The sequence below is a fragment of the Geotrypetes seraphini genome, chromosome 4 (genome assembly GCF_902459505.1).
Source record: "Geotrypetes seraphini chromosome 4, aGeoSer1.1, whole genome shotgun sequence".
Taxonomy (NCBI): Eukaryota; Metazoa; Chordata; class Amphibia; order Gymnophiona; family Dermophiidae; genus Geotrypetes; species Geotrypetes seraphini.
The window spans coordinates 316,781,805-316,802,787 of record NC_047087.1 but is presented as its reverse complement, the minus strand read 5'-3'; the positions used below and the strand labels follow the sequence as shown (position 1 = coordinate 316,802,787).

The window sequence follows — 20,983 nt, the reverse complement described above, 5'->3', positions numbered from 1 at the left end:
GTATATAAATTGAAGACTAGATTAGATCAAATCAGCTCAGTAGTATTGTTTTTTCAAACTTAGGATGATTAGATCACTCTGAAAGGTCTTGCAACTCACGGCATTAAAAGTCTTAATGCACTCCCTTGTGATCTCAAAATTAGATTACTGTAATTCCCTTTACAAAGATGTGTCACAAAAAGAAATCAGACGCTTACAAATCATTCAAAACACAGCAATAAAAATCATTAAAAATTCAAGGAAATTCAACCATGTCACCCCCACTTCTTAAAAATTCACATTGGTTACCAATCTTTTACAGAATCACCTACAAAATAGCCCTCCTAACATTTAAAATTCAACAATCCAAACTTCCAGCTTTCTTAGATCTTTGAGCCAACACCTCTTATCTATTCCATCACTAAAAATCATAAACACGAGGCGGGTGGAAATCTTCTCAATTACTGCCCCCCAGTTATGGAACTACTTGCTGATCCACCTCAGAGAGGAAACTATATTAGAGAAATTCAAAGGCTCGCTCAAACGTTTTCTCTATATAGATGCTTTTAAAAAATAATGAGTCTATTCTGTCAGACCTACTCTTCTTTTCTCACTCTTTGCTCGGTTCATTAGTTAAAACTCATTTCTTAGACAGTTCTCAAATTCCTCCATAATGTTTTTTCCTTTCTATGTGCTTTGCTTGATAAATTGTAGTTCTACCTTTTTTCCTTTACCTTCAAGTAAGTCTAGGTGTGTAGTTGTCTTTTAAAGGACCTAAATGTATATTTTATATTGTAAATCGCTTAGAAATTTGTTTATACAAGCGTTTTATCAAATTTTAAATAAAACTTGAAAACTTGGTTATGCCTCTCTTTATGGAGCCCAGCATCATTCTGGCTGCAGCAACTGCCTTTGCCACCTTGAGATCCATATTAAAGGAGCTGTGCACGATCCGTCTGATCATTGTGCAAATAACTTTCTCTCGTATGATGAAAGGCTTAAGGTTAGGGTTCTTCAGCTTGGAAAAGAGAAGACTCGGGGATGGAGGGAGGGGTGATATGAAAGAGGTCTACAGTCCTGAGGGGGGAGTAGAACGGGTAAACGTGAATCAATTGTTTAGTCTCTCAAAAAGTGTAAAGAGGACACTTCATGAAGTTACATAGTAATATTTTTAAAATGATTAAAAGGAAATATTTTTTTTCTCAATGAATAGCTAAACTCTGGAAGTGTTTAGAAAGAGGTTTGAACAAGTTGCTGGAGGAACAGTCCATAATTTCCTATTAAGATAGACATGCTGGTTAGTAGCATGGAATTTTTGGGTTTCTCTTGTGGCCGCTATTGACAATTGATCTAGATGCTAGATGGACCATCGGTCTGAACCAGTATGACTATTCTTATGATAACTTCATTTACCTCATATATACTTGTACAACTTCAGAGTGATGCACATTGCCCAGTTTTGTAAGAGATTGCTTTGGATTGCTGTTGATTTATGTTGGGTGGCTGCAGTATTTAATGCAATTTTCTATATGAAGCTTACTTTTGCCCAGGGTCTATTCCAACTGATCCATTTGCATAATGGAATATTTTCTTGGCTTAACAACTGGCTTATTTTCTTGGCTTAACTAATATTAATTGGATTGTGTAAATGTTCATTTAAACTGTTATAAAAGAAAATGGAAGTATCAAAGTAAGGCTGAACTTCATATAGCAAAATGCTTAAAAATGCTTTCCTCATTAGCATGAGAATCTGAGTAGTATTCACCAGTGCTGATTGTGCTTGTTCTTCATTGCAGGCTCCTGATATTTGGCTCTTACGAGAGAGAAACCAGTGTCCATTGTACTCTGGAGTTGGGCAGCACTCCATGGAAAGAAAAACCAAGAACTTCCATCAAGATGGTAAAGACATTTTGCGTATATGCACACAAACACATATGCACACATTCCATTAGGTTGTGGTAAAAGGTAGTAAAGTACATTTCAATACAAAGCAGACTGATTTTAACCACTAAACAAGTTTGAATACAAATTAAAACGTGTGAAAAGCTGGCTGTGTGCTGTCTCCTCCACTGCCAAGTTCAGAGATTGGGTTTTCTTGTGCCCAGTGCTGGTTGTACCTTGTATTTCAATTCCAGTTGTTGGGATACAGGATACGTTGAGATTACTCTACTATATTCTAGACCAGTGATTCTCAAACTGGGTTCTACAAGTTCTTTTTTCAAAGGTCCTTCATCAGTCAGGACAGGAGCGATCCCCGGCCACTCCTGCCCATGCTGGCTCCGCTGACAAAATGGCTGCCAAGACCACCTGAAGCAGTCTCATAAGACTGCTGCTGGAGGTCTGACGATCATTTTGAGAATGGAGTCACAAATGAGTAGGAGCATTGTGGATCACTCGTATCTGTGCAAGTTCCAATCTCAAAATGGCTGCTGCAGAATGTCCGGTGTAGTACTCGGAGAGACCCCCCCAGGAAAGAGACTTGGGAGTACTGGTCGACATGTCAATGAAGCCGTCCGCACAATGTGCGGCGGTGGCGAAAAGGGCAAACAGAATGCTAGGAATGATTAAGAAGGGGATCACAAATAGATTGGAGAAGGTTATCATGCTGCTGTACCGGGCCATGGTACTCCCCCCACCTGGAATACTGCATCCAGCACTGGTCGCCGTACACGAAGAAGGACACAGTACTGCTCAGAAGGGTCCAGAGAAGAGTGACTAAAATGGTTAAGGGGCTGGAGGAGTTGCTGTACAGTGAAAGATTAGAGAAACTGGACCTCTTCTCCCTTAAAAAGAGAAAACTGAGAGGGGACATGATCGAAACGTTCAAGATAATGAAGGGAATAGACTTAGTAGATAAAGACAGGTTGTTCACCCTCTCTAAGGTAAAGAGAACAAGAGGGCATTCTCTAAAGTTAAAAGGGGACAGAGTCCGTACAAACGTAAGAAAGTTCTTCTTCACCCAGAGAGTGGTAAAAAACTGGAACACTCTTCCAGAGGCTGTTATAGTGGAAAACACCCTCCAGGGATTCAAGACAAAGTTAGACAAGTTCCTGCTGAACCAGAATGTACACAGGTAAGGCTAGACTCAGTTAGGGCGCTGGCCTTTGACCTAAGGGCTGCCGCGTGAGCGGACTGCTGGGCACGATGGACCTCTGGTCTGACCCAGCAGTGACAATTCTTATGTTCAGTCTCTCGAGACTGCTGCAGAAGGTCCTGGCAGCCATTTTGTCAGTGGAGCTTGCATGGGGATTGCGTATGACTGGGGATTGCTCCTGTTCTCCTGTGGACCACCAACAATATGAGGGGCCTACATTTTGATCCAGGTGACGGGTTTCCTTGGGAGGGAAGAGGAGGGAGGGAGAAGAATTCCTTGGTGTATGAAAAAAATAATTTAGGGGTTCTGCCATAGAGTTTGGGAATCACTGTTTTAGACTTGCAAGGTTTACAGATTTTAGGAAGAGAGGGTTGCTATCTTTCTAGGAGTATGTATGAATTTGAGGGTGTCATGAAGTCCTAAAGGGAGAGGGAATTTGACAGTTTCTGCAGGAATTTTGTGTGAAAACTCTCTTCTGTATTAGGCTGTTGGAGGAAGTTTAGAGGGAGACTGTTTATTTGCTGTTTGTTATACCACTATGACTAATATGCAGGGATAAGTAGTTCACAGACTAATAAAGGAAAGAAGAATCAGCCATACAAAGAGAACTAACATGCTCATAGGGAGGTAGGGGATCGCCAGCTGATAGGCCAAGATCAAGGAGAAAACATATGCTTAAAAAGACAAGCCTTTAGGAGAGTCTTAAAGTTTTGGAAAGGTCCTTTACACATGTCAAGCGGCATGCTGATCCAAAGAAAGGGAGCTACAAAGAAAACAAAACCCACTTTCTCAAGTGGATTTAATGGTAAAACCATCCGATGATCAATTAAGGGCCTTAGAACACGAGAAGGAGAGTAGTCAGAGAGGAAAGATAATTGGGAGAACCTTGGTGAAAGGCCTTAAAAGCAAGTAGGAGAGCTCTGAATTGGATCCGATAAGCCATCAGGAGCCAATGATGTATTTTAGTAAGGGTGTGACGTGATTGCTGGTGCACGAATGTGACAAAAGGCAGACAGCTGTGTTCTGTAACATTTGGAGCCTCCTCTTGATTGTGGATTTTTTTACACTGTGGGCTAGATTCACAAAGCAAACCGATCATGTACCGATCGGTTTGCGATCCTGGTCCGATTCACTTACCTGTCTTCTGACTATCCTCCGATCCGTGCATGCAAATTAGGGCAAGGTCATGAAAATGTAGGCAGGGACACTATTCACTAAACTTTTTTCCTATCTGACTGTGCTTTCAAAAAGCGACTGCTCAGGACCAGTCGCTGAAGCCCTTTGCGACTGTCCTGCTTTCTGCAGCCCTGCTCTCTGCCCTGTCAGCTTTGATCTCTTGCTGCCCCGAATGCCTCCTGCAGCCCTGAACGTGCCTGCCTGCCTGCTTCGAACACACCCACCTTCCAGCTCCGAACCCTCCTTCCTGCCTGCCCGCCCCAACTCTCCCACCCTTCCCCGCACTGCAAGCCTGTGGTTTTAACCCGTGGGCTTAAGCAGGTTAAAACCACGGGCTCCCAAAAGTTCCTCAATCGCCCAAAAAAAAATCTATTGCCGGCCCTGAGGTCCAGCAATAGCATTTTTGTAGGCTTTCTTGCGGCCCTGGCTGCGCTAAGAAGAAAAAAAACCAACTCCGACGGCAAGGAGGTCCCACACATGCTCAGACCATCTACAGATGGTCTGCGCATGCGCGGGGATCGCCATAGCGCAATCAATGCCTGTAGATGGGGGCTTTCCTCCAACCGCCCTCATCTGCATGTTAAAGTTTACTGAATTAGTTGGATCTGCCTGCGATCTGGCAGGTTAGTGAATCCTGCCCTATATTGGAAATAATTTGTATCGAAGAACAGTCATGACTGCACAAAGTTGCTTTAATATAAAGAATCCAGTTTTGTAAAGAGCAGAAGCATGTGGGTCAAAAGTCAGTTTCGAGTCAAGAGTGATACCTAAGTAACAGAAAGAGAGAATCACCTGAAAAAAGAAGATGGCCAGCAGCCATTGTCGTATTGCGGTTTAGCATTAGCTGTTGAGAAGATAACCAGTGAGTGAGCTACAGTGTTCCAGAAAAGAGATAGTGTGGTGTGGTGAAGTAGGAGAATGCCATCAGCATAGTGTCATGTGAAAAAATTTAGGACACCCCATGAAATATTCACTTCTTTCTTATGTTCACATATCGATGTCAAATCTTTTTAAAATTTATTACTGGAAAAGAAAGTGATGTAATTGCCGGTAAACAACAAACATTTTTCTTGATTTACTCATGAAACAAGAGATATCCACAAAAATGTGAATTCTAACTGAGGAGTAAATTAGGACACCCTACATGCTAATAGCTAGTGTTACCCCCTTTGACTGAAATAACTGCTGTGAGATGCTTCTTGTAGCCACTTGGTGGCGGCATAGCTAAATCACTGAGTAGGTTGTTGAAACAGAGAATGGAGATCATTTTATTCTTGCCAATTTAATAAAAATTGAAAAGAATTTTACAAAAAGTGCTATAAAATGCCTCACTTTCTCTCTCACTTGAGGGTAAAGTTACTCCTGAACATTTAGAATAATGAGATTTTTATTTTATTTATTACACAGCAAAAGGCATTCATAATAAGCACAAACAGTAGATTATACCATTCTAACAGATCATGACTAAAACAGTCCTAAAACATGCATAAATCTCTTCCCCCAAACCACTACACTGACGTGGGATAAATGGTAAAAAGGCACACTAAGTTACAAAATGGTCTGGATCAGAGAAATAAGGTGCCCCCACCCCAAATAGCCCAGTGCATATCTTATGAGAGAAGGCATTATCTCTTACACCAGGGGTGCCCAAAAGGTCGATCGCGATCGATCAGTAGATTGCGAAGGCAACGCGAGTCGATCACGGAGCCCATCCTGGGCTCCGTGATAGACTCGCGTTGCCTTCGCGTTCTACCTGAATCCCAATGCAGAAGCTCCGGGCCGATCAGCCTTCTTCTCCCTGACGTCAGTTCTGATGGAGAGGAAGTTCCGGGCCAGCCAATCGCTGCCTGGCAGGCCCAGAACTTCCTCTCCGATGTCAGAATTGACGTCGGGGAGAAGAAGGCTGATAGACCTGACGCTTCTGCATTGGAAAGCAGTGAGAGCTTGGAGTAGCAGTGGCTTGTGGGTCTGTTCCCCGATGGTAGTGGCTTGGGGGAGGGCAGGGAGAAAGAAAGAAGGGGGGCAGGGAGACAGAATGAAGGGGAGGGGTAGAAAGACAGAAAGAAAAGGGGCAGGCAGGGAGACAGAAAGAAAGAAGGGAAACAAAAAGAAAGAAAGGGGGCAGCATGGAGACAGAAAGAAAGAAGGGAAACAGAAAGAAAAAAAATGGGGGACAGGGAGACAGAAAGAAATGGGGCATGGAGAGAGAGAAAAAAAGAAAGGGGGCCAGGGAGACAGACAGAAAGAAAGGAGAGGGGGCAGGGAGAAAGAAAGAAAGAAAGGGGAGGGAGCAGGGAGAGAGGAATAAAAAGTTGGGGGAGGGAATAAGGTCTGGAGGAGAGGAAGCATACAGAGAAAGGAAGAAGCATACAGAGAAGGGAATATTGGATGCAGTCAGAAAAAGAAAGTGTAACTAGAGACTCATGAAATCACCAGACAACAAAGGTAGGAAAAATGATTTTATTTTCAATTTAGTGATCAAAATGTGTCCGTTTTGAGAATTTATATCTGATGTCTATATTTTGCATTATGGTCCCCCTTTACTAAACCGCAATAGCGGTTTTTAGCGCAGGGAGCCTATGAGCGTCGAGAGCAGCTCAGGGCATTCAGCACAGATCCCTGCACTAAAAACTGTTATCGCGGTTTAGTAAAAAGGGAGAGGGGTATATTTGTCTATTTTTGTATACTTGTTACTGAGATGACATTGCATAGAGTCATCTGCCTTGACCTCTTTGAAAAATAATAATAATAATTTATTTCTTATATACTGCTATACCGTGAAGTTCAAAGCGATTTACAGTAAAGATACATTTTGTCAGTACATGGGATACAAGGGGAGAGAGGGTAAGAGTTAGTCTCAAATCTAGAATTAGGGTGGGGTGGTGACAAGTACAGTGCACTTTGTGTTTTTAAAAATTTTTTATTATTGGTAGATCATTTTGACTTGATCATTTTAAAAGTAGTTCGCAAGCCGAAAAAGTTTGGGTATCCCTGTCCTACACCATAGAAGCATATTCATTGAAACACAGCAGTTGGGGAATTTCTCCTTTGTCTCTGCCAGTTCTCTACTCCCTAACCCCTCACACTTCCCTACCATCCCCCAAACTTCCTCCACAGTCCCCAAATTACCCACTGCTACTGCCCCACCCCCCAAAAAAACTCACATCCTACAACTGCCTTCCCCATCCCACACAAATTGCCTGACTCAGGAAAACCACCTTCCCTACCCTAAAATCTATCCCACGACAACTGCCTCACTGTGCCACTAACTGACCACACACTTACACAACTGCCTTTCATATTGATTAAGGAATTACACTTTTTAAACTATCATGCTCATTCCCAATTATGGGGACAAAGAAGGTCAACATAGATAGAGCACACATACCAACAAACAGATGCAAGCACACTCTTCTAATCTAATACACAATTTATTAATTGCACTATACCAAAAAGAGTCAAGGTGATTTACATTCAAAGAAGCTGTAAAATCTACCGGAAAATACAAAAACAAGCAATAATTAAAATATCATCATAACATGAATATTCCAGGTCAAATTTTTACAAAACCTTAAGTAATTGATATCAGTTCTAATGTAAAGCAGTAGATTATTCCAAATTGCAATGGCAGTGTAAGCAAAAGAGGCGTAAAGCTGGTAAACTTGGGCTTCATTAGGGTATTTCATTGTCCTTAGTTATTGCATGTGCCTTAATCTTACAATATCAAACCTAATGTAATATAACCCAGTGGTATATAACACAAATACAAAAATAATAGCGAAATACCACTATATCAAACAATACACATCAGTATTGTCAAGCCTTCATCTATCAAGGCATCCTATACGGCCTCAGAAATGGAGCCTACGCACAGCAATGCAGTCACAAACTGAGACAATCCGCGTAGTAGAAATACTTCTGCTCCAATCATTGGCCTTTAAAACTATTTTTTAAGTGCTATTTTTTAGTCACTATTTTGTAATATAAACCCTACACCACTCAATATTTAAGATGTGGTTTTAAATACGTAATGCTTATTCAAAAAATCTGCATCAAATACTGTGTGTAATATCAAAATTTGAAAAACTCGACCACAAAAACTTATCTTATTTGTTTAGTAGTCTTCACTGTCGGAGTCTTAATAGTAAAATCTCAATTCATGTCCATTCGCCAACGCGGCCAGCGTTTCGCGGGAATTGCATACATCCGCTGCATCAGGGCCACCTGGACATTACCACACAAATCCTCACAGCTTTTGCTGTGACCGAATGCACTGATTGAGGATTTGTGTGGTAATGTCCAGGTGGCCCTGATGCAGCGGATGTATGCAATTCCCGCGAAACGTTGGCCGCGTTGGCGAATGGACATGAATTGAGATTTTACTATTAAGACTCCGACAGTGAAGACTACTAAACAAATAAGATAAGTTTTTGTGGTCGAGTTTTTCAAATTTTGATATTACACACAGTATTTGATGCAGATTTTTTGAATAAGCATTACGTATTTAAAACCACATCTTAAATATTGAGTGGTGTAGGGTTTATATTACAAAATAGTGACTAAAAAATAGCACTTAAAAAATAGTTTTAAAGGCCAATGATTGGAGCAGGAGTATTTCTACTACGCGGATTGTCTCAGTTTGTGACTGCATTGCTGTGCGTAGGCTCCATTTCTGAGGCTGTATAGGATGCCTTGTTAGATGAAGGCTTGACAATACTGATGTGTATTGTTTGATATAGTGGTATTTCGCTATTATTTTTAATCTTACAGTATGCAACAAACATACTCCCTTAGCTCCTGCAATTCTGTGGCCAGTTGAAAGGATGCCAAATTTATTTAAAATATATACTGAAAAACTGAATGCTGCTATTTAATGTCGTTGCTAATACACAACAAAGTTCAATTAATTTGACATTAAACATATTTCAAACTAAAGTTATAACTTTTTCCCAAGTCAACCAAATGCTTTCCTAAATAGTGGCAGTTTCAATTTCTTTTTTATATTTTATTTTATTAATTTATCAATAAATCAGTTGTTACAGAAATATAGAACTTTTTTTCCTTAACTACAATAAAGTTATAAATCAAATAGGGGAAAAAAAGTTATATATAAAAAAAAAAATTCATGAAATAAAGGAGATATTTAGCAGCAAACAAAGAAAATGAAATGGCCCAGGCGGACTAAATCTCAGACAATATTCTTCTTGCTAAACTTTCCTGGAAGAAAAGTCCATAGTCTGTTATTGAGAAAGACATGAGGGAAGCCACTGCTTGTCTTGGATGAGTAGCTTGGAATGTTGCTACTCTTTGGGGGTTTTTTTTGCCAGGTACTGTTGACTGGCCACCATGAGGATGGGCTATTGGGCATGATGGACCATTGCTCTGCCCAGTAAGGCTATTCTTATGTACTTATGAATTAATGTTTTATTTTTAATTTTTAAATTTAAAATTGTAATTTTAATTATTTCCCATTATGTATGTTCATCGCTTTGAAGCAAGATTAAGCGATTAATCAAAAATTTTAATAAACTTGAAACTACTTTATACACTAGAGAAAAGCCTGAGAGACCTCTACGATGAAAGCAGCAGAACAAACAGGAGTTGTGAGGGGAGAGATGTCACCAGCTCAAATGTGGGTCAACTTCTTAAGAACTAAAAAAAGACCTAAGATGTTCGGGCAAGAAAAAAATTGTATCTCAGACCCAAATATTTAACAACATACTTGCATGGGTATGCTAATAAAAATGTAGCAACCAGTTTCCTTGTGTCTTTTCTCATAGCTAAAAAGTCTTTTCTTCTTTCCCGAGTTGATTTTATCACATTGAGATACAGCCAAATTCTCTGCCTACAAAAAATAGTACCACTATTTTGAATCTAAATCCTCACTTAAATGGCACTTAGATCTTGTTCAAAGACAAAATTAAGAACCAGGGTTGCACATTCCATTACATCAGAAAGAGAAAAATATGTATCTGTAATATCATATAGTTCTTTATCTTGTTGTAAAAGGTTCTAAGTCCTAGATTGATTCAAAGGTTGGTCCCATGCATCGTCATTCTTCTTATTACCCAACAGATAGGATGGAACTGGGGTTCCTTCCTATCCCGACTCGAGGCCTACCTTATTTCTGGTCCGGCGCTGGTCTGAGCTCCCAACGAATCAGCAGCATGTCACATAGGCATGGAGATCATCACGTAGGCAGTAAGCTCAACACAGGCACACATTGGTTCAGCTGCAGCACAATGGGCCAATCACAAACAACCTCAGAGTTCTAAGGTCATTTATGATTGGCCCATTGTGCTGCAGCTGAACCAATGTGTGCCTGTGTTAAGCTTACTGCCTACGTGATGAGCTCCAGAAGAGGGAGAGACGACGGCAGAGTTGCTGTTTCTGGTGTTTCACTTTTCGTTGCCTTTGTGCAGCCGTCCAAACGATGAGCAGGATGGCTCTTTGGCTCCCAGCTGCATTCTGCCCTGCCCCCACCTGAGCTGGCCAAAGTTGCTTGGGGGTAAGTGTGGGCACTGGGTCTGGAGAAGGGAAGGACCTCTGGGGGCGGGGCGGCTCAGGCCAGAATCCTGCACCTCCCCCTCCATGGCTCCCCGCTGCCATAGTGAAGATGGCTGAAGCTCCTTGGCACTGGGGTGGGCTGGCTGGGAGAGGGCCTACTCCCCTTGCCAAGCCACTTGGCAGGAGCTGGCTGGTGCTGCTGAGGTCAGGTTAGTGGGAGTGGGGGAGGGGGAAAGGCATGGTGAGTGCTGGGACTTGGCCTGCATGTGACAGATGGGGGAGGAAAGAGAGGAGAGTCAATTTGGCCCACAGGTTAGGCAGGGGTGGGCTTGGGATTGTAGGGGAATAGCTAGGGGGAAGGAAGAGGGAAGTGACAGGCAGGCCAGGGTAAGGAGAAGAAAGAGTGAGAGCTAGCATGAAGGGAGAGAGTGAGGTGACAGGGAGAAGGGGGGGGCACAAGATAGCAGAGACAAGAAGCAGGCAGTATAGCTAATATGAGAACTAGCAAAAGGGACAGATGACGACCATCATAAGAGGTAGAGCGAATGAGGCAATGGTGACATGGAGCATGGGATGACAAGTGGCTAGATAATAAGGTGGCAGACAGGCCAGCCAAGGTAATAGCCTTCCACCTTTGGCAGAGAGAGATGTAGGGAGAGTAAAGTGGCAGGCTGGATGGGGTGAAGTGGAAGGGAAAGAATCTGGTGACAGGAACAGGCATAAGGGGGTACAGAAATGATGGTGACAGGATCAGGGGTAGGGAGAGTGTGGTGATGGTGACAAGGAAGCAAGTGGGCCAGTATGAGGGGTAGGGAGGTTGTGTTCTGTATGTATGAGAAGGACTGTTTTCTTTTAGTGTTGACTGTGCAGGATCGATCTGTATTAATCTGGCTTCAGTTTAACAATGGGTATATTAATGTTCTAATGCTCACTGCAGTGTTTATGATGCTCCTTTTTCCTATGTGCACCCTTGCTTTGTGACTCATGGATTATTATTAAAAATATATTTTTATAGAGAGGAGGGGGTATTAAAAAAAGGAGGGGGGGTGTTAAAAAAAAAAGATTGTATTTTATTGTTGGTTTAAATAAACTAAGGCTTTAAAAAAATCAAAACTTTCTGAAGTAATTGCTGCTTTTTATGGGGACAGGCAACTTTTATGGGGCGATAGACGAACACGGGTGGGGACAGAGGGGATTCCTCGTGGGGACGGAGGGGATTCCTCGCGGGGTCGGGCAGGGACGGAGGGATTCCTCGCGGGGATGGAGGGGATTCCTTGCGGGGACGGGCAGGGACGGAGGGATTCCTCGCGGGGACGGGTGTGATTTTGGTGGGGATGGGTGTGATTTCTGTCCCCGCGCAACTCTATTTTAGAGTCTCTGTTAGGTTTTTTATATATAAAGTGTTTTAGTCTAGATTAGTATTTTTGATTGCATTTCAGAGCATAAGATAAAATCAGATTAGGGCACGGATAAGAGTTGAGGAAAGTATTTATCTAGCGTTTAATTCCCATTCTCTCTCCCCAGCTCTCGACCAACCCAAGGCTAATCTTTTGATTTTTAGACTCTTCAGCCAATTAGGAACAGGATATTGCTTTGGTAGAATTTTTCATCAGGTGCGAGTACTTTTGTAACTACAGTATGACTGGAAACATCATGTCACCAAACCTGTTGTCCAGATTACATCGGCTATCTCTGTGCAGACAGAAAATGTCTCCCAAGCAGAGGGAGTGGTTCCATGTGCAAGCTGTCTTCAGAGAGGAGGTGGCAAGACTGAGAATCATCCATGAGAATGAGAGGTACATCTATGAAATGGCTTCACAAAGAATCAAAGATTTCCAGCAGTGGAGAAGAAGCTGTGCTGGACTCAGGTTACGGGGCCCTGCAGGACTGATACTGTGACTCCATCTACTCTTGAACTGAAGGATTGGTATGCCGCCCTGGAAATGGAGGAGATGAGAGCATCCCAGGGAGAAGAAGGACCAAACCTTGAAATCACCAAAGTTGCTGGATCAGTAACTACTAAGAGGCGTAAGGTAGTGGTGATTGATGATTCCCTTCTGATGGGGTACAGAGGCGTCCCTGCAAACCAGATATGATGTCTTGTGAGGTATGTTTTCTGGTTGCTAAATCCAAGATGTTCGGAGAGCTTGCCAAGACTCATCATGCCTAATGACTATTGTCTGATGCTGCTTATCTACGTTGGCACTAATGATATTGCTAGGTACCCCTCCAAATGTATCAAACATTTATGGCTTTGGGAGAGAAGGTGAAGCAGTCAGGTGCACAGGTGGTATTCTTGTCTATCCTTCCTGTCAGAGGTAAAGGCCAAGCCAGAGAAGCTTGCATTCTAGAGATTAATGCATGGCTGTGTGGATGGTGTCGTTAAGAGCAATTTGGCTTCCTAGACCATGGAATGATTTTCCATGGGATGCTGAGCAAGGATGATGTGCCTCTATCAAAGAAGGGAAGTGTCTTCAGTAGCAGACTGACTAATTTACTGAAGCCCCCAGGTGAGTAAGAACATAAGAATTGCCACTGCTGGGTCAGACCAGTGGTCCATCGTACCCAGCAGTCCGCTTACGCGGCGGCCCTCTGGTCAAAGACCAGCGCCCTAACTGAGACTAGTCCTACCTGCGTACATTCTGGTTCAGCAGGAACTTGTCTAACTTTGTCTTGAATCCCTGGAGGGTGTTCTCCCCTATGACAGACTCCAGAAGAGCGTTCCAGTTTTCTACCACTCCTGGGTGCAGAAGAACTTCCTTATGTTTGTACGGATTCTATCCCCTTTCAATTTTAGAGTGTGCCCTCTCGTTCTCCCTACCTTGGAGAGGGTGAACAACCTGTCCTTATCTACCAAGTCTATTCCCTTCAGTACCTTGAATGTTTCGATCATGTCCCCTCTCAATTAGAGAGCTGCACGGGAACGGGGACGACGGGAATCCCGCGGGACTCGCAGGCATCCCGCGGGTTCCCCCTTTGGGTCACGGGGATCCCGTGGGGACGCCCCCTAGGGTCGCGGGGATCCCGTGGGGACGCCCCCTAGGGTCGCGGGGATCCCGTGGGGACGCCTCCGAGGGTCGCGGGGTTCCTGCGGGGCTGGATGTACTCAGTCGCGCGGCTCTTCTCTCTACCTTCTCTGCTTGCAGCACAGAGCCGAACGGAAGTCTTCCCGACGTCAGCGCTGACGTCGGAGGGAGGGAGTGCTTTGTTTAAGCCCTCCCTCCCCTCCGACGTCAGCGCTGACGTCGGGAAGACTTCCGTTCGGCTCTGTGCTGCAAGCAGAGAAGGTAGAGAGAAGAGCCGCGCGACTGAGTCGGGAAGACTTCCGTTTGGCTCTGTGCTGCAGGCAGTGCAGGTAAGGAGGAGAGTAGCCTCGCGGTTCGAGTGGCTACCAAGGGACGGGGCGGTCCGCCCCGCCACACCCCGCCCCGGTTGCAGCACAGCCGGCCAGGTCCCCTTACTTTTGTGGCACTTCCCCGACCGACCGACAACAGCCCCGGTCCGACAATCCTCCCTGCCCTGTAGCCGCGAATCTAAATTATCTTCTTACAGCAGCTGTAATAAGGTAATTTAGATTCGCAGTTAAGGGCAGGGAGGTTTGTCGGACCGGGGCTGTTGTCAGTCGGTCGGGGAAGTGCCACAAAAGTAAGGGGACCTGGCCGGCTGTGCTACACCCGGGGCGGTAGAGAAGGAGGGGGGGGAGAAGGACGCTGAAAGCACTTGAAGACAGAGGAGGGAGAAGGACGCTGAAAGCACATGGGGGAATACAAAGGGGTGGAGAAGGACGCTGAAAGTCCATGGGAAGGGCGGGGGGGGAAGGACTCTGAAAGCACTTGTGGAAGACAGAGGGGGGAGAAGGATGCTGAAAGCACATGGGGAAGACAAAGGGGTGGAGAAGGACGCTGAAAGGACATGGGGAAGATAAAGGGGTGGAGAAGGACGCTGAAAGGCCATGGGAAGGGCGGGGGGGGGAAAGGACTCTGAAAGCACTTGTGGAAGACAGAGGGGGGAGAAGGATGCTGAAAGCACATGGGGAAGATAAAGGGGTGGAGAAGGACGCTGAAAGGACATGGGGAAGACGGGGGGGTGGAGAAGGACGCTGAAAGGCCATGGGGAAGACAGAGAGGGAGAAGGACGCTGAAAGGACATGGGGAAGCAGAGGGGGGAGAAGGACACTGAAAGCACATGTGGAAGACAGAGGGGGGAGAAGGACGCTGACAGGACATGGGGAAGATGGGGGGAGAAGGACGCTGAAAGGAAATGGGGAAGAGAGAGTAGGGAGAAGACGCTGGCAGGGAAGAAGACAGATGCCAGACTATGGGGGGAGCGAAGAGAAGAAGATGGGTGCCAGACCAATTTGGAAGGGGGAAGAAAGGGAGAGGCACAGTAACAGAGCAAATGGAAGATGCAGAAGGAAGAGAGACAGTGGATGGAAGGAATTGAATGAGAACATGAGGAAAGCAGAAACCAGGCAACAAAGGTAGGAAAAGAATTATATTTCTTTTTTTTTATTTTGCTTCAGGATAAAGTAGTATATTAGTTGTGTTGATAAAAATTTATAAACATTAGAGGCTCTGGTAGAAACCCATTTGCAAAGTATGTATTCTTCCCAATTAATATTTTCAAATTAATAAAGTCTTTTTGCTTATTTGTAAATGTTTTCTACCAGAGCCTTTAATTCAGTAGCATAATTAAATGAAATAACTATTTCTGAAGTTTATATGGACGGGCGGGGACGGAGGGGATTCCTCGCGGGGACGGGTGGGGACGGAGGGGATTCCTCGCGGGGACGGGTGGGGACGGAGGGATTCCTCACGGGGACGGGTGGGATTCCTCACGGGGACGGGTGGGGACGGGTGGGACTTTGGCGGGGACGGGTGGGGACGGGTGGGATTTCTGTCCCCGCGCAACTCTCTACTCTCAATCTCCTCTGTTCGAGGGAGAAGAGGCCCAGTTTCTCTAATTTTTTTGCTGTATGACAGTTCCTACAACCCCTTAACCATCTTAGTTGCTCTTCTCTGAACCCTTTCAAGTAGTACCGTGTCCTTTTTCATGTACGGCGACCAGTGCTGGATGCAGTACTCCAGGTGAGGGTGCACCATGACCTTGGACAGCGGCATGATAACCTTCTCCGCCCCAGACATCCTGTATTCGTGCATGAGATTTTTGTTACCTACATGCATCACTTTACACTTATCTACGTTGAACCTCATCTGCCATGTTGATGCCCATTCCTCGAGCCTGATTATGTCACATTGCAGAAAATCGTAATCCCCCTGTGTCTTCACTACTCTGAATAACTTTGTATCGTCTGCAAATTTAATCATTTCACTCATCGTACCAGTCTCCAGATCGTTTATAAAGATGTTGAAGAGCACGGGTCCAACCACCGAGCCCTGCAGCATCCCACTGGTGATGCTCCTCCAGTCAGAGTATTGTCCATTTACCCCCACTCTCTGTTTCCTATGCTCTGGCCAGTTTTTAATCCATGTGAGTATTTCACGCTCGATTCCATGGCTTGCAATTTTCCGAAGTAGTCGTTCATGTGGAACCTTGCCAAATGCCTTCTGAAAATCCAGATAAACAATGTCGACCGGGTCGCCCTTATCTATCTGCCTGTTTACTCTCTCAATAAAGTACAGCAAGTTCGTCAAACACGATCTGCCTTTGCTAAAACCATGCTGACTGGTCCTCATCAGCCCATGTCCGTCAAGGTGATCAATGATGCGGTACTTTATCAGCGCCTCTACCATCTTTCCCGGTATCGAGGTCAGACTCACTGCTCTGTAGTTTCCCAGATCTCCCCTTGAACCTTTTTTGAATATTGGCGTAACATTCGCCACCTTCCAGTCTTCTGGAATCTTTCCCGATTTGATCGACAGATTGGCTATTAGTTGAAGCAGTTCAGCTATGGTCCCTTTCAGTTCCTTGATGACCCTTGGGTGGATGCCATCCGGTCCCAGGTGAGTGAATCACTAAATACCTCTAAACAAATGGTAAAAGGGGGCAGTGTCTAGAAAGCAGCATATACTAATGCTCAATGTATGGAAAACAAAGTTCTGGATCTAGAGATTGTGATGCAAAAGTCTAAGCTGCATTTAGTGGCAATCACAAAGATGTGGTTCATGGAGAGCCATGATGGGATATAGTTATACCGGGATATAATCTGTTCAGGAAAGACAGGGTAGTAGGAAAAGGAGGGGGAGTTAAAGATCATATTAAAGCCACATAATTGCAGGATCAGCAGGGTAAGGAAGAGGCACTTTGTGTCAGTCTGGAAAGAGAGAATGGAAAATGTATTTACATTGGCATGATATATACAGGCCTCCTTCACAGATGGAAGAAGTGGACAGAGATTTAATAGTAGACATTCAAAATATGTCTTAAAAGTGGAAGTTTTACTAATAGGTGATTTTAACATGCCAGATGTTGATTGGGATATCCATAAGAACATAAGAAATGCCTTCACTGGATCAGACTCAAGGTCCATCCTGTCCGGCGACCCGCACACGCGAAGGCCAAGCTAGGTGTTCCCAAATGGACACCTTGATCACCCGTATCCCTCAATGTGATTTGCAAGAAGATGTGCATTAAGGGATCTTCGAGAAGTAGGGAGATTTTGGATTCGCTACAAGGAGAACTTTTCCAGAAGTTGGTAATGGAACCTACAAGGGATGGGGCCATACTGGACAGTGGTAGATGCCTGGAATGTCCTCCCGAAGGAAGTGGTGGAGAGGAAAACGGTGATGGAATTCAAAAAAGTGTGGGATATACATAAAGGATCTCTCATTAGAAAATGAAAGATGTAAATTAAAGAACTAAGGCCGGTCTGTGTCCCATTTGTGGTGATGTGGTGTAGGATGGGCTGGGGAGGGCATCAATGGGAACTCCACTAACTTGGAACAGAAGTATGTTACTGGCCAGACTTATGGTAGATATGCTGCAAACAGAATGATTAGATAGGCTGGAGAGAGCTTAGATGCCAACTTCAGCATTTGGAACCTAGGACAATACCAGGTGGACTTTACAATCTATGACCCAGAAATATCAAAGAAGAGGCAAGTTAGTTTAATCATTAATTTTTAATAGTTTTAACTAATGGGCAGACCGTTCAGGTCTTTATCTGCTGTCATTTACTCTGTTACTATGTAGTGCTTCTAAATGGGGAAAGTGTTTCTGATGTTACAATAGGTGATCTGGCATCCAGTGATCACCGCATGGTGTGGTTTAATAAGACAGGTGTAGAGAGGGTTCATTCAAAAGTAAAGGTTCTAAACTTAAAAAAACCTGACTTTGTTCAGATTGGGAATTACATCAAGGAATTGTCTGTATGGGAACATCTGGAAGAAGTAGGGAAGTAGTGGGCAAAACTGAAAGGAGCTATTGTAAGGGCAACAAACTATTTTGTAAGGAAAGTAAGTAAAAGTAAGAGGAAAAATGGTTCTCAAAAGTAGTAACTTAAGGTAAAGAAAAAGAGATTAAGTTTCAGGTTGATTTAGGTTTTGATATACCGCTCATTGTAAAACTGAGTGCTGTACTTGAAAATGGGGGGGGGGGGGGGGGGGGGAATACATACATGATAAGAAGAGAGATAAAAATACATTAGGGTAAGAAAGTAATAGGAATGGTGGAAGAGCTACAATATTTTGATAGAAAAGAGAGAGAAACACAAAAGGGAAGACAGTAAGGGAATTATATAAATAGATTGGGGGCTCCTTTTACAAAGCCGCGCTAGGGCCCTAACGTTGGAAAAGCACGCGCTAGCCGCTACCACCTCCTTTTGAGCAAGCGGTAGATTTTCGCTAAAACCGCTAGCACACCTTCGTAAAAGGAGCCCTAAATATTTGATTTCATAGGCATTAATAAATGGAGTGGGAAATGTTACTGAGAAAATGGTTTTTTATGTAATGCAATATATGTTATATGCCTTGAAGATGGAATAGTTAAAAGGATTTGTTGGCTAGATCGGAGTGTCCTCGTTGGGATGTATGGGATGAGGAATCGATCTAGGAATCCTGGGGGGGAGGAGGGGGGTGTTGTGCCTAACTTTACATAACATAACAGATTTCTAGACCATATAGCCATGAGTTCAATGCGGTTAACAAAAGATTATGTTAAGAAAATAAATGTGAGCAGTAAGATTTTGAAACTCTGTGTTTTATTGGTAGCCAATGTGACATAGTAAAACGTGGGGAGGGACAAGACATTTTTTAGATTATATTAGTGATAGGAAGGAAGTGCAAAAGTGGCATTGTGAGACGCAAAGGTGAAGAGGAGGAATATGTAGAAGCTGATAAAGATAAGGCTGAATTGGTTAATATTTCTGTTCTATGTTCACTGCTGAAGTACCAAGAGCAGGACTGCAGAAGGCAAATGCAAATAATATAATATAAATTTTATTTATATATTGTAAAAGCCTTTCAGTTTTAATTTGTTTTACAAAAGAGGTGTACTGAATGATGTCAGTGAGCTACAACATAACTTAGGCATTAACAAGTTTAGCGAAGAGATATTGTACATCTGTATACAATTAGCTAGGTTCTTTCATGGGGCAAGGAGACTTGTTCAAGGCTCTATTTCTCTTCTAACTTTGACAGTAAAGAAACCAGAAAGGATTTGCAGGGTCCCTTGGTGGTGCCCTCTGCAGGTGGACTACTTTACTCCATTCTATTTGCTCTTTTTCAGGGGCTCTGTAAAGGAGCATCTGAGTCCTTCAGTTGTATGCATTAAGGCTGCTATTAAAGCTACTTAAATTATTTAGGGGAAGATGGTCCTGGCAAGTCTCGGAACCATTTTGCTTGAGCCTAGGCAGAGGCATGAATAAAAGTTTCCTGAGGATATATTCAAGGCAACAACTTGGACATACCTACTAGTGCTGCCCGATTCAAGAAAAATTTTTTTTTATTCGATTCAGCCTATTGAATCGTTTTTTTAATTCGATTTTCCTGCCCAAGTGGGTATGTTTTTGTTTTGTTTTTTCTTTCAAACATCCTGGTGGATTTATTTTATAGCCTCTTCACACCTTTTATAGCATCTTCACCCCCTTTGCCCTCTCTTACCCACACTGGCGCTGTAGTGTAAACAAAATAAACAAAAAAGACTTTTCCTCTCTCTATTAAATCCTAGCTCATGTTTGCAGTCTAACACCAGCTCTGGCAGGATACACATTTTAAATCCAACATATTGTAATCACAAAACAGAAAATAAAATTATTTTTTCTACCTTTTGTTGCCTGGTCATTATTCAAATATTATTGGTCCCAGGCTCTGGTTATCTTCTGCTAACTTGCTTGCTAGGGTCTTCTTTCTCCATGCTAACCATCCATCTCTGTCCTCTCCTTCCATTTCCCTTCCCTCCCCCAGGGGTCTGGCATCTTCCCTTTTTTCATCACCATCCACGCAGCTGCACGATGGACCCCATCATCCCCAGAACCACCATCTCTCCTTTTCTTAACTAGGTTCAAGGTCAAGGTTCAAGGTTTATTAATATTTGATGAATCGCTGAATCGGTTTACAAAGCGATGTACACAATTATGAAAGAGAATCTAATATAATAAAATGCTAGCCGCGCATGCGCACTAAAAAAAACGTGTTCCCTGATCCGTCCCGAAAACACGAGTGCGCATGCGCACGTTTTACGTCATCACCTACTCTCCACCTCGCGCCACCTATTCATCACCTGCTCTCCACCGATCACTGTTCCTCCTGCACCATGCCACGCCAGGCATGTCCGCAGCCGGCCTCGAGCTCCTGGGGGCCGGCGGCGCTGTGCTGAGGTCCCGCCTCCCGCTTCCGCACTACACGGCGCCGCCAGACCCGGCCCTACACTGAGATCCGCGATCGGGTTGCCATGGAAACCCCGCCGCAGCCTCGCAGCTAGGTAGGGGGACAACAATCGCGCTTATGTTCAAGCCGCCGCCACGACTCCCCTCTCGAACCGCACCAGGATCGAGAGAGGAGCTGCGGCGGGGGCTTGAGCATAAGCGCCATTGTTGTCCCCCTACCTAGCAGCGAGGCTGCAGCGGCCTTCCTCACCCGGCTCACATTGAATCCAAGTAAAGAACCGGGGCTGCCTAAAGAAACAAAGTTTCACGGTGCTTGGCCCGTAAAACAATTCCTGCCGTTGCCAAAATTTGGCCCACCGTTCCTTCCCTTCCTCCATCAGGTACAGTTTACCTCCGCCTATGTTAAAAGGAGTTGCTTTGAAATTGGAGCCCTGCCCCCACCG

The 20,983-nt window shown here is 44.1% G+C and overlaps 1 protein-coding gene across 1 annotated transcript in view; it reads left to right on the top strand.

The window, feature by feature from the left end:
* Positions 1–20,983, top strand: part of PDZD8 (PDZ domain containing 8) — a 235,380-nt gene that overhangs the window by 102,998 nt on the left and 111,399 nt on the right. The window contains exon 3 of the mRNA XM_033941009.1: positions 1,776–1,878. Coding sequence (XP_033796900.1) covers positions 1,776–1,878 — 103 coding nt within the window. The remainder of the gene's footprint in view (positions 1–1,775; positions 1,879–20,983) is intronic.